The 12,984-nt window shown below is 45.5% G+C and overlaps 1 protein-coding gene and 1 long non-coding RNA gene across 5 annotated transcripts in view; one reads left to right on the forward strand and one right to left on the reverse strand.

The window, feature by feature from the left end:
* Positions 1-770, reverse strand: part of LOC113964106 — a 34,403-nt gene extending 33,633 nt beyond the window's left edge. The window contains exon 1 of the long non-coding RNA XR_003533055.1: positions 513-770. This is a non-coding gene — a long non-coding RNA (uncharacterized LOC113964106). The remainder of the gene's footprint in view (positions 1-512) is intronic.
* Positions 208-11,524, forward strand: TGIF1 (TGFB induced factor homeobox 1). Of its 4 annotated transcripts, none has more exons than XM_027675937.1 (3): positions 208-329; positions 8,913-9,139; positions 10,468-11,524. In XM_027675937.1, the coding sequence occupies exons 2-3, from the start codon at positions 8,957-8,959 to the stop codon at positions 11,032-11,034; spliced, it is 750 nt and encodes a 249-aa protein (XP_027531738.1). In that variant the 5' UTR covers positions 208-329; positions 8,913-8,956; the 3' UTR covers positions 11,035-11,524. The 4 variants fall into 4 exon arrangements, with proteins under 4 accessions (XP_027531738.1, XP_027531748.1, XP_027531759.1 ...); XM_027675947.1 differs by lacking the exon at positions 208-329 and adding an exon at positions 683-705; XM_027675958.1 differs by lacking the exon at positions 208-329 and adding an exon at positions 1,147-1,282.
* Positions 11,525-12,984: the final 1,460 nt, after the last annotated feature.

The following is a 12,984-nucleotide window of genomic DNA, read 5'->3' on the forward strand; positions in this document are numbered from 1 at the left end:
ATCCTTGACGTGTCTTTTGTTTAACTTCCCCTAATTGCTTTTTTGGCGTGACCAAAAAAGCCCGGACGGTCTGAACAACCAGTTCGAGGAGCCAGCCCTCACAGCTGGGAAGCTGGGCTTTTCCACAACAAAAACAAAACAGTAAAAAAACCAAAATAAAGCCATACGGCGGCGTGCGCGCACAACTCCCGCCCCCGAGCCACCAGTCCCTCGGGGGCACAGTTAGTGTGAAAACGCCCGCCCCCAGCGAGCCTCGTCCCCCCGACTACGGAGCTGTGGCACCCCTGGACACAACCGACGGGTGACGCGGGCACGTCGGCGGGAATGGGGTGGGAAGGGCGGGCGAAAGGCGCTCGGTCGGCGGGTAATGGCCCGGATCGCGCCACCGCCGGCGGGACCTCGGTCCGCGCCGCACAACCTCTCGCCTGGCGCGGCGCTGGCCCGCGACACCGTGAGTGAGTGAGTGAGTGAGTCAGTCAGTCAGTGTGCCGTGCCCGGCTCGCCTCACTGACCTACAGGCGCACTCGCCATGGAGCGGCCACCAGCCCCAAGGGTCACCCATCCCGGAGCGAGTGGCCAGCCTCGGGCTGACACCAGCTCCTTGTTAACTGACGTGACTCACCAGCTGCCCTTCCCCCCCCCGCCCGGGATGTAACAGCTGTTTTATCTCCCGCTGTAATTACGCCACATAAAAATAGTTACAAGGTACTTGGGGGAGGGTTTGCTGTTAAAACGCTGTTGCTTCCCCTGGTACAGCGAGCGCGGGTTTGTGCGGGTGCCCGCACCGCCGGGAGCGGAGGGTAGTGTGCAGCGAGTGATCCCTGCTCTGCCGTAGGAATCGATTATTTCATCAGCCGTTTAAGGCGCCCGTTGCTCACTCCCCGCGCCTGCCCGGCCGGGAATAACTCCGCACGTGGCGGTGCGGGAGTGACACAAACACGCTTCCGTGGAATCAGCAACGCCGCAGCCACACGCCTGTTTCGAGGCGAGGCGGCTTCTTTTACTTTCCACGGCGAAACCTTCGCCCGTGACGCTTCAGCACGCGGCTGGGCGTCCTGCACTTTGGAGCAGGGGCACCTGGCTTTGTCAGGCGGGCGGCGGGGGGGGAGGGGGGGAACGGGAGCAGCTGCCGAGGCCGTCGGTGTCCGGGGAGGGCTCTCCCCTCCGCGACGCTCGGAGGGAAGCTGGAGCGAGCTGCTGGTTGGTCCCGCGTTTCCCATACCGGAGGAAAATAAACTGTTGCTGTGCAGCGCGTGCTCGCCCGAAAGGGATGAGTCAAGCTGTGAGACTTCTCTCTTTTACAGCTACGAGCATGTGCCGCAGCAAAACCTATCGCGCGGGCGGGGGGAGTGGAGGGGGAGAAAAACAACCTTTTACGAACTGATGTAAAAATAACCGCAGAAATGGGGCTCGCCTTCCCCGCGGGGGCAGGAGGTGGCCAGCACCGGCCAACCAGGGCTCTCTCAGCACCACTGGGGATGGGGGGGGAACAGCCTCCACTCGGCAGCCGGAATGGGGGCGCCGGTCTTTGGAAGGCTCTTTTCCTTCCCCTGCCGTACGAACTCTTCTTTCTTCTCCCCTATTCACGCGAAGGAGTGGGTGGTTCGTCCGGCAGCAACAGGAGGAGGCCAGTCAAGGGCAGCTGTCACAATCTCCCCCCACCGCCTCTTCCTTCTCCTCCTTCCCAGTTTAATGATCAAACGTCTGCTTGGAAGAAAGGCGAGGGAGCGGGAAGCACGCAGAGCTCCCCCCGCCGCCGCTGTTGTGTGTGCATGAGCGAGCGGGTACGGGCGGACACCCCCCCGCTCCGGCCGGTCCCTCCCCTCCCGGCCTGCTGGGGCTCTGTCAGACGGGAGGGGAGGGAGGAGAGAGGAGGAGGAGGCAGCCGCCGCGAGTGCCAGTGCAGCGCTCGGTTACTCTCCCGTACTCACTGCGGGGAGGTGGGGGAGGGCGGGCGCTGTGTACCTTTTTCTCCCGTGCCTTTCCTCACTTTAACAGGCCAGGGCCAATCGCCGGCAGAAGGGAACAAAGGGAAGGGGGGAGGGAAGCCCACCCCGGCCACACCAGAAAGCCCCCGGGGAGGCAGAACCCTACGGCTCCCGCTGACAGCAGCGCGGCCCCGGACCGGGTGCCTGGCTCCGCGGCGGTGCTGCTTCTTTCTTCGTCGACCTTCTCCTTCTCCTTGCCGAGCTTAAAGGGGGAGCAGCGTCCGGCGAAGGGAGAGAAACTTGGGTCGGTGCGTGGGGTGTCCTGCGATCGGCTCGGTCCTCGCGATCAAGATGAAAAGTAAAAAAGGTAGTTGTGATGGGGCGCCGGGACAAAGCGGGGTGCCCCGAGCACCTGCCCGGGGTGGAAACGGGAAGGGGGGCTGTCGCTAAGTCAGGCGGAGTCTCTTTACCTTCTAGGCCATTTTGTCCCCCGTGGCCCCCCACCACCCCCTGGCCTGGCTCCCGTGGAAGACTGCAGTGGATGCTCCGCTCCCAGACAAAACATGCGGGGCTGTTGTTTGGAGGCGGTCGCCTCTCCGCGCTGCTGGCTCTCTGTCAGAAACATGTCCAGCCGCCCGCCTCGTGCCTCCTCCGCCAAGTTTTGTTCTCTACCCCTCCGCCAAGCCTCTTCCCCCCGTCCTCTCGTAAAACACTTTTAAACGGTTTTCCGCACCAAGCCCTGCCGTCCCGGTGTGTGGGGACGAGGGTGCAGGTCGTTTTCCCAACTTGGGGCGAGGAAAGCGGGGCTGTCCGGCAACTCTTTGTTCGCGGGCACGGCATCTTGGGGTTGGGGGGTGGGCATCGGCGGGAGGGCTTCAAACCCCCTCCACGCCCTCGGCCGCCTTGATTTGTTGAAAGTTGATGCCTTTTCCATCCCTTTTATCCCTTAAAACGGGACGAAACAAAAAGTACAAAAGTTTTGACACAAGGTTGAAAGGAGAAAGACTTTTTTTTTCCTTATAAGCATAAGGCTCTTTAAGTTTTCTTTCTTTGTTCACTTCTAAACTGACAAACTTTACAGTTAGAGGATCGTTACTCATTGCGCTCGTGGTGCTTTTAAGTGCCTTTAAATTAGTCCTTGGCCACAAAGACGCGGAACGTGCTTTCGGATTTAACGCTCCTACGCTGGCTGGGAAGAAGTTCACAGGAAAGCAGTGTCTGTTCAGTTGCGATTTGCCAGTCGGTGGTGTGGTTGAAGGGTGTTTTGCATTCAAAGACCATTAAATGCTCCGAAGTGGAGGGTTAGTGGGGAGCAGTGCGCATGTTCAGTACTCCAGAGTTGTGCTGTTTTCCCCCTGCTACGCATTCCTGCGGCTCTGTAGTAGGGCAGCCTCCTCGCTCATTGTTAATATCCTCGGAGCAATTAATGCATATGTAGTTCGTGAAATCATTGGGCTGCTGCAGACATGATGTGTACTAATATGGTTTGTAGCCTTCGTCAAAAGTTTTTTTGGACGTGCCACTCGGCTAAGAGGAGCGCACACAAAAGGGAACTGAGCCACAAAGGCGAAGTTTAAAGAGCGGGCAGGGTGGTGTTGGGGAGCGCAGCGTCCCGTGGGAGCGGAGTGGGGCTTGATCCCGGTCACAGCCTGGGCTGCACGCCGAGCTCGGCCCCCTGCGCACAGAGACAGTGGCAGCGCTGGCTTTTAAATGTTTCCGTCGTCTTAGGCAGGTTGAGATTCTTGACCCTATTGGGAGCAGTTTGTGGCTTTTCGCGTCCATCCCCTCCCCCCCCTTTTTTTTTATAGTTTCACTGAATTAATTTAGCCCAGTTATTTTTAGGACATTCCTATGCTCCCTATTTGCACAGCAGTGGTGAGCTGGTTTCCTGTCTGCTGTTGCTTCCATTGTTCAGACTTCTCTCCCCGAGGGCAGCTGCTGGTTGGTGAAATACCAAACTCCCTGCACTTTCAACTGTTGTTCTTGCCACCCCCGAAATAAATGCGTGTAGAAAACGCTGACGTAGTTTCTAGGTATGCATGTGTAGGGCTTTGTGTGTGAGAGTGTGTGTGTGTAAGCTCTGCTTTGAGGATTGCAAATCCTGGGCTGAAACAATGGAAACAATGAAAGGTGACAGGCGGGAGGGAGAACTTTTGAGAGGGGCCGTGGGCCTGGGGTTTGCGTGGCACAAATTCAAAGGTGGGGAGACAAAGACGGAAACTTTAAAAGATGTTAGGGCTGGGGTGCCTTTGTTTTAATAAAAGTTGGGCTTGTAGTTATTTGTGATCTGGCATTCGAGGCTCATTCAGGAAGTTTCAAAGAGTGACTTTATTACAGATTTCTTGCTTGCACTCCTAGCAAAATCCCATTTAAAAGCAAAAAAAGTATGGTACAGCCAAGTCTGGCTGGTTTAGAAGCAATAGAGTGCAAGCTGTGAAGTGCAGAGAAAAAATAAGCTAGTTCCTAAATTACAAAACTTATTCAGAGGAAAGAGGTTTTTTTTCTCTGGAAATTCCCTTCTACATCCTTGTAGTTCTTTGTTACTTATGAATAATTTTAAACCTTTATTTTTGTTGTTGGTGTTTAAACTCACATTAAATTTTTATTAGTTTTTTTGGTATGTGTGTTGGGTTTTTAATTTTTTGTGTGTTTGAGTGTGGTGTGTTTTTCTTGTTGGTAGGTTTTGATGGGCTTTTTGTTTGTTTTTGTGCCCCTTTTTTAAGCTAACAGGCTGTGGATTAAAACCCCGAGGACTCTTCTATGGATAGTTTCATTTACAAATAATAACGTGATAGCAATCACACTGAACCTACTCGGCTTGTTAATTAGCTGATTTAGAACACAGTCTCGCAAAGGCACAGGCATGTGCTCAAGTTTATACATGTGAAGAATCTTACTGCACTTGGTTCCAACAGGATCGGGGCCTTAGATGGGAACTGGTTCTGTTTATCAGTGCTCGTAAAAAAATCTGATTTAAGATATTCAGAGAACCCAAAGGGGTGGGAGGTTTTCTTTAAGGTGATTTTTGTCCATCCCTTCTTTGGAGGGCAGAGATTGTTCCTTGTGGCATACTTTGTCCTCTTTTGAATAACAATTGGCTTCTGCCACTTCCTCAGTGAAGCTCTTCCTCGACACAATGGGATAGTTGTTTTTTGGTGTGGGTTTTTTTTTCACTGATACTCAACCTAAATTTTTCATTTGCTTAACTTCCATTTTATTTGTCTCAGTCTCTCTAAATACTTTGTCCTCCCTCTCAAAGTATTTCAGTATGCCTTTTTAAGTGGCAGTAGTTTATTTTGAAATCAGCTTTAGTCATCACTGTACTTTTACTCAAGTTGTTTCAAGCTGTTAACTAACGTTTGGGTGTTGAGCCTAGACTGGAGATCCTAGGTGTAATCTTCCCCGAGCTGATTACGGGAGGACCTGTAAAGTCTTTTGGCTGTGATACAACGCAACAGTGCATTCAATCATGTATATGACTTCAGCTGGGAAGCCAGGAGGATAAAGTGATTGATAAAGAAGAGATGCTGATCATGTAGTCCTTAAGTCATTAATAGTGTGGACTGGTTATTTAAGTAGCTATGGTGGAAGTGGAGGACTGGGATTTTATGTGGTTTCTCAGACCTCTCTACAAATAAACTCGTGCTGCTTTAATTTAGTCCTACTAAAGCAGGGTTTTTTTGTTTGGATTAAATGTATTTAGGAGGAGACAAAAAATAATGTGGCCCTAGCCTGCTTTTAATACAAAATAAATTAGTAGGTCAGCTGGGGCTACTCATAGTGTCCACAGGCCTTTATTCTGGGTGTAAATAACAGTAAGCCAATGGTCCAGTCGTGGAGCCTGGCCAGCAGCCTTTTCAGTTGGGCCCTGTTAAAACAGGAAACCAGCAGCGAATAGGCTGATTACTAACAAGACGGAAAAACAAAGCTGGGTTGTAATCAGCAGGAATGCTTTAATGAAAACAGAGCCTTGACACCAACAATGTGGCTCCTGCTCTAGTAAAAAATATCAGCTGGGGTAGTGCGAGATTTCTAGCCATGACTTCCTGTTGCTGCTAACTCTGAACCGCGCTGGAGAGATCTGCCACGAGTTCAAAGGGCTGATCAGCTATTTAAATGAGCTCATTTGAATGAGCAGAACTTGTACTACACTGGGTTTCCTGCTTAACCAAAACCTGCTTTGTGTCACTAACTTACTGTGTCAATTAATATGACACACTAAGCAAGCGGGTCAAAGGGCTGGCTCTGCTGGTGACTCATTTCTCTTTAGTTAGGTTACGGTTAGTCAGATGGCAACTTTTACTTTAGCAAAAGATCTTGTTTGCAAAAGAGAGAAACGTTTTTATATTGCTGGCTTTCAGACAGTATCTTGCCACACTTTTTTTAAGGTGAAATAGAGCAGCAGTTCTAGAAGAGGTTTTACTCTCATGTCAGTTTTCTGAAATTCAGGAGTCTTTTAGTTGTGTGGTAGACCTTGGAAAGGTTACTCCAGATGGGGTAGTGTGTGTCTGGAGTACTTTTTGTTATGCCATGTAAATATGGCTTGCTACCCATTAGACACTTAACTTTCTCATGTGAGTAGTTTCTTTGGCTTCTCTTCCTTCTTGTTTCCATCCCTTGCTGTTTGCCTCTCCCTGTTTTCCAAGGTCTTGCCTTACTGCCTTTTATATTTAAAAACAAACAAAAAACCCAACCCACTGAAGTGCTGCAACACTTCTGGTTTCTGACAAACAAGAACAGTGCACTTCACAACATTGTCTGAATAGCATAGGCTAGTTTTAGCTAGTTTTTAAATTCAATTTTAAAGGGATGAGCTGCTTTGCAGAGCTGTCCTGTTGTCTGTGCAGGATCTTTGTTCCCAGAAATGCTTCTCATGGCTCCAGGAACCCATGGTACAAGGCAGGTTTTCAGTTTAGGTGGCAAGTGTGACAGCACTTTCCACGAAGCTATGGCAAATACAAAGCGGTTTGCTCGGAATCATTTTAAAGCAAACTTGACATACTTTCTACATGGATTAAGAACCTGTTTACATAATTTGGAGTTTATCTTGTGTTGGCTATTTAAATATTGTCCTATTGTTCCTGTTCCATGACTGGATAATTTATGTGGCTAATCAGCAGATGAAAAATTTGGTATGTGAGTTTGGTGGTTGTCGGTTACATAAATCAGCAATTGGGAGAATGAAAACAATACCAAGTAAGTTACTGAAGTAACTATGCCAGACAGACTGTAGATTGATCATCCTGTTCGGAATGCTTGTGTATCAAAACTATGTGTTGCAAATTGGACAACTTAAACTAAATTTAAGGATGTTGGAGCTATTCAGAAATAGGGGAAGGAAAGAACAATTTACCGTGTCAGCTTTGGCTGAAGTTTGAAAGTGTGAGGAAAGGTCCTTCTCTGCTTTCCTCCCTACCATCCTGCCGAGTATTAAGGAAAACTTGCACATGTACAGCTTCTTTCTTTCTGTGGTGCTGGGGTTTTTGGTGATTGATTTTTTTTTTTTAAAGGACATTAATTCCTTCTGTGTCTTTACTTGTGGGTATAACAATAGCTTTATATAATTTTATATTGTCACAGGAACACTTTTTGTATTTCAGGGCTTATTTTGTTTCCTTAAATAGAATTTTTTAATTATGGGTGGTTGCCCATATAAAATTTTACTTTTGACATTTATCTGGCTTTTACTATTAAGAGTTTTAGTTTTGATGTTACAAATGAGCAAGTTTCTTCCTCCCCACCCTCTCACCCTCCAAATCTAAGTTCAAAAGACATAAGGATTAAGGGCTTGTTTTCCTCCTATAGTTCCTAAAGAATGCTTCTGAAGGACAGTGTAAGTTCACTTGAGATTAGCATTAATTTGTACTAGTTGAACATGGGTAACATCTTATGTAAGATTCCCAAAATTTCTGGTGAATTTAACCTGGTGAGTTTTTAAAGCCTAGTTTTGTTGTATTTTACAGTACTAATGACTTGAGTATCCTACCAAAGGAGTAGAATTGTAGCCTTCCTAACTGTTGAATACTAGCTTGTTTGTTTGCTTTACGTACCATATCTTCATGTTGCTAGTAGTGTGGTGTATGTATAAAGGGTTAATCAGATTTTAAAATCTCCTCTTCCTTTGTGTTGATTAGACCAGGTATGCAGTTAACTTGTAAGTTCAGAGGCTTTGTAGTGAGCATAGCACAGAACACATTTCCATAGATTAAAATTTGAGATGAAAACCACGAAGTTGAAAAAATTATCAGGATGGTTTTAAAACAGATCCACCTAAACATTAAATGATCATGGTTTTTTGATACAGAATGCAATTAAATTAGAGTCCATTTTCTGTTAAACTGGTGGACTTTTAGGCACCTGATTCTTTCCTTTTCTTGCACTTTTTTTCCTTCATAAGTGAAAATTCCCTTTGCGGGGCAGGGCAGATACAATTTTTCCCTTTCTTCTTCCCTTCTTCCATTAGTTTTTATTAATAGATATAATTATTCATTTATAAAATCTACAAGCTATCTCTCCCAGGAGGGAAGCATCAGCATGCTAAGAAGTAATTTAATAACCCATTGCTTGAGTTGTGTGTTCTTAAGTTCTTCCTTTCTTCGTTATTGACCTTTTGCCCAGACACTGGATCGTTATCCTTGAAGAAAAGTGTAGGATGCATACCATAGCAAGCAAATTTGGACAATATTGGCATTAGATAGAAGCTATCTGATAACGTGCAGCAGATAAAAGGTTGCCAGGGGAACAAGGAAATGAAGGTTTGCAGAGAAGAATTCCTTTAGGAACAGATCATTGGTGCTACTTTTTGTTCAGCTGACAGAAAAGCTACAGCATGACAAGTTACACTGCAGGACGAATCTCCAGTATAAGAGCCTATACCCTCATTTGTAGTGAAGACAGTTTATATAAAATGTCTGTACCATACAATGCTGGAGCTGAATAGTTTATGAATATAGGAGGCTGATTGTTCTTATCTTGTAATTGTAGGTGTAGTTGCAATATCAGGCAGTGAAACGGAGGATGATGACACTATGGATGTCCCACTGGATCTTTCCTCATCTGCTGGCTCAGGCAAACGGAGGAGACGTGGCAACCTGCCCAAGGAATCTGTGCAGATTCTTCGGGACTGGCTGTATGAGCACCGCTACAATGCTTATCCTTCAGAGCAAGAAAAAGCGCTGTTATCCCGACAAACACACCTTTCCACACTACAGGTATTTAAAAAAGTAGTTCTCTCTTCAAAAGGAGCTGTTTTCTGTTTTAATTTACCTATGGTCTACTCGTGGATATAAACGTTTACACTGCATGTGAGATTTCCTATTTATTGTTACTGTCCTGCTGATGGCACTTGTAAGGAGAGATACAGATTGATTGTGTGTTACAATGATCTTTGTTTATTGGGATAAAATTATTTTTCTGGGAGAACAGACAGTTACGAATTTGAGCATGCATGCTAATTTCTTGGGGAATCGTGTCCCAAAAGACATAAAATGTCTGTACAAGGTAATTTATTGTGAGAGGAAGGTATTTATTTGTCAACAGAGGTTTTATGGTGATAGATATGCAGCTTAACATATAACTCTTTGCTTCTAAAACTGCAACTTGAGGCTCGTTCCTGTAGAACATGCACATATATAATTATGTGTATGATGATTTCCATTAAGATCAGTGGAACAACCTATATGGGATACAGCTACTCAAGTGTGTTAGTTCAGGTATGGTGAGGGTTTTGTGTGGTTACTTGGTATTCTCATCCTGGGATGCCACTGGCATCTGTGAGGTCCCTTGGATGCATCATTCTCATCTTCTGTGATCATCTTTGGTGGAATAGCTGTTGACTTTCGCCCCTTGTGGGAAAGGTGGCTGCATGAGAAGTTGGGTAAACCTGGGTTTGGTTTTGAGAGGTGCTAAATAGAGAGCAATCTTGTTGACCTCTGGGCTTTATTTTTCCATATTAATTAATTAGTAGAAATTTTGTAATTGTCTATAAAGTAAGATTTCCTTAATATAACATCATAAAGAAAACTTCCTTTATGTAGTAAACAGAAAAAAGACATTGAACTATAAACTATCCTGTATTGCCCAGGAAACTGGTTTGATATTTAAACAAGGACAAACTTAAATGAGGTAATTCATGTTATGTCTGTCGACACAGTCAGTTGAACAAGGAAAATCAGTAACTACTGGAGGGAGGAGTGGCTCTCTTCAGAGAGAAAAAGTTTTCCTGTTGTTAATTAACCTGAGCTAGGGAACAATAGCCAATAGGTTAATGTGTGTGCACAGAGTTAAAAGCTAACCCATCAGTTTGGGTTTCTCAAAGCCTTCAGATGTCCAGGGGCTTTCTGTAACAGGAGCAGGGAGTCAGCGGTACAGCCAGGACAAGGGAAGGGCCTTTGCCAGGCGTGTCAGAACTTGTCAGTAGGTCTCTCTTTTGTTGTGCAGTGAAGGAAACTGCTTGGAGGGATTAATTAACCCAGTGGCTCTAATGGCACATAGTTGGAAATGAATGAAGGTAGAAATTAAGATGTCATTTTATTCCCAGGTCTGCAACTGGTTTATCAATGCACGCCGCAGGCTCTTACCTGACATGTTGAGGAAGGATGGCAAAGACCCAAATCAGTTCACTATCTCGCGGCGAGGGACCAAGCTTCCCGAGGGCAGCCTGATGGAGTCTGCCATCAGCACAAAAAACTACATTCCCCTGCTGGAGGAGACTGCCTTCCTTCCCGCTGCTGCACCGCTTGGCAAGACTGTGTCCTCTTCCAAGCCAGCTTCCCCAGGATCAGTCCTGGCTCGGCCGTCGGTGATTTGCCACACGACTGTGACTGCGTTCAAAGATGCCCCTTTCCACTTTTGCCAGCCAGCTGATGTAGGCCAGACCACGGACCTGCAGCAGCCCCCAGCCGGCAGCTTCACAGACAACCCCCTTGCCTGCCATGAGGACGCGTCTAAACTAGGACCTGGTGCAAACGCACAAAGTGGGCTCTTTAACACTCCTCCTCCAACACCACCAGACCTTAACCAGGATTTTAGTGGATTTCAGCTACTGGTGGATGTTGCACTCAAAAGGGCGGCAGAAATGGAGTTGCAGGCGAAACTTATGGCCTAAATCCCCTTCCTTCTCCTTCCCCGTTTTGTTTTACCAGGCAGGGATCTAACAGCTGTGTGGTTATTGCCACCCACACAATATCAAAAGACTTCACTGCATTATTATTATTTTTTTTATTAATCTTATTTGCACAAGGGGATTGCTGAAATGAAGCTTCCTGTCACTGAGATGGTCTTCAGTGGAATACGGTCATTCCAAGAATTATAAACTTAAAGCTACTGTAGAAAGAAAGGATTGTGTGTTTTGTTTTTTTTTTTTAATGTTTTCTTTGTAGGTTTTTCATAATGTGAGATGGTTCCCAAGATCATGTGATTTGTTTTTGTTTCTTTCAGACTGTGCAATATCTAGTAATGATATAGAGTCTTCTTATCATTCCCATGTGGAACGGAATATACCGACATGCTGTTTAAATTTTCAATTTTTTTAACAATACAAACTTTGGATGATCATGCTTTTTTCCCATAATGTAATAAAATATTTTCTTTAAAAATTGTGTATACGGAGTATTTTGTTGCATACGAGCTTTGCAGAAAACACAGCTTACCCTTGAAATAAATGGTAGAAATATTTTTGAGCTCATGCTGACTTTGTTTGGTTTAGACAGCTATGCTAGCCGTTGTTGTTAACTAGATGTTAAAAGAATGCTGAAAAGTAGGCCAGAAGTACCTGTGTTCTGGTATGTTGAAATTTTTTAAGGGGCCCAAGGGAGCTGTGTAGGCAATTGACTGAATTTCAGAGGGTTATCTTAGGCCCCTCTAAGAGTTCCAGCTTTTGGGTTCTAGAAGTACTTAAGGGCTGGGAAATGTGATGGTCCATGGGGAAGATTTCATGAAGATGAAATGAAGAGACCAGAAGAGGGGTTGGGGCAAGTGTTCTTTGGACGTCTTTGTGATGCAGGTCATAGACATGACTGGTGACACATTTTGATGGGGGAGGGCAAGGACTTTCTACCCTTACTCTTCTTGGACTAGCAATGACAAGGTTTTTACTCAGTAATTCTAGCAAATTGAAATAAAGTAGACTGTATTGTGTTGAAATCTGAGTTCTGGGAAGCCAGGTCTTTGTGAGATGCTTAAACAGGTGGTTGTCTCAGATGTAGAAGAGGTCCCTGTTGTATTGGGGTGTATTTTTTTGCCAACAGAATCTGTATTACCTTTCAGAAAAGGACTTTGCTATCAAAATGACTTATTACTGAAAAATGTGAAGACTTGCAGCTCACATTTCAACTTACTTGAATGTCAGTCGCCCACCCTTATCCTTCCAACAACAGTGAAATAAGAGACCTCCAGGGTAAAAAATTGGTTCTGGCTAATCCTTAAAAACAAACCATTTGTCTATTTGGGAGGTTGGGGGAGGGCTTTGTGGAGCAGGAGAGTTGATGAATTTAAGGATATCATGAGTAGAAGAGGACTGCAATATCCAGACTGCAATGTGTATGCATTCTGTTTTGCTGTGGCCTTTGCATTTTTTTTTTTTTGTGTGTGTCTGAAATACTTTGTTTTCTGGAGTGCTCTTTGGAATTCTGAACTTCTGCCTTCCTTTAACCTTCAAGTTTAAAATCAAAATGGCAAATAGTAAACAGTGGCTTACTCATGTCTACATCAGCTTCAGTAACACAGAGTCATCCTAATATACTCTATGAATATAGGATTCTTTTTTTTTAAATACTATGGAAATTAAGCTGGAAAAGAATTTTGAACATAGAGATGGCTGTATACTCTGCCTTGAAGGAATTGAATGTGAGTACAGAAAGAGCCTTGTGTATTATCTCTCTGGACACACTGTATTTGATACTTATAAGCTATCTTTCCTGGGGATACCTATGTATGTACTGTTAGGTTAGGTTTCTTTAATGCTTAATTATATAATGAAATGAAAGTATACTTCTTTGTGACTGAGGTAAATGTTGAGGGAAAAGTTGGTCAATAGACATGCTTTTTTGGCACAGGT

The sequence above is a fragment of the Neopelma chrysocephalum genome, unplaced genomic scaffold, assembly GCF_003984885.1.
Source record: "Neopelma chrysocephalum unplaced genomic scaffold, ASM398488v2 Primary Assembly neopelma1_22, whole genome shotgun sequence".
NCBI classification, from domain to species: Eukaryota; Metazoa; Chordata; class Aves; order Passeriformes; family Pipridae; genus Neopelma; species Neopelma chrysocephalum.

Excerpts from the sequence above, each read along its gene's own strand:
- TGIF1 (XM_027675929.1), top strand. Across the intron at positions 9,140-10,467 it reads CACACCTTTCCACACTACAG|GTCTGCAACTGGTTTATCAA; the intron begins GTATTTAAAAAA and ends TTTTATTCCCAG.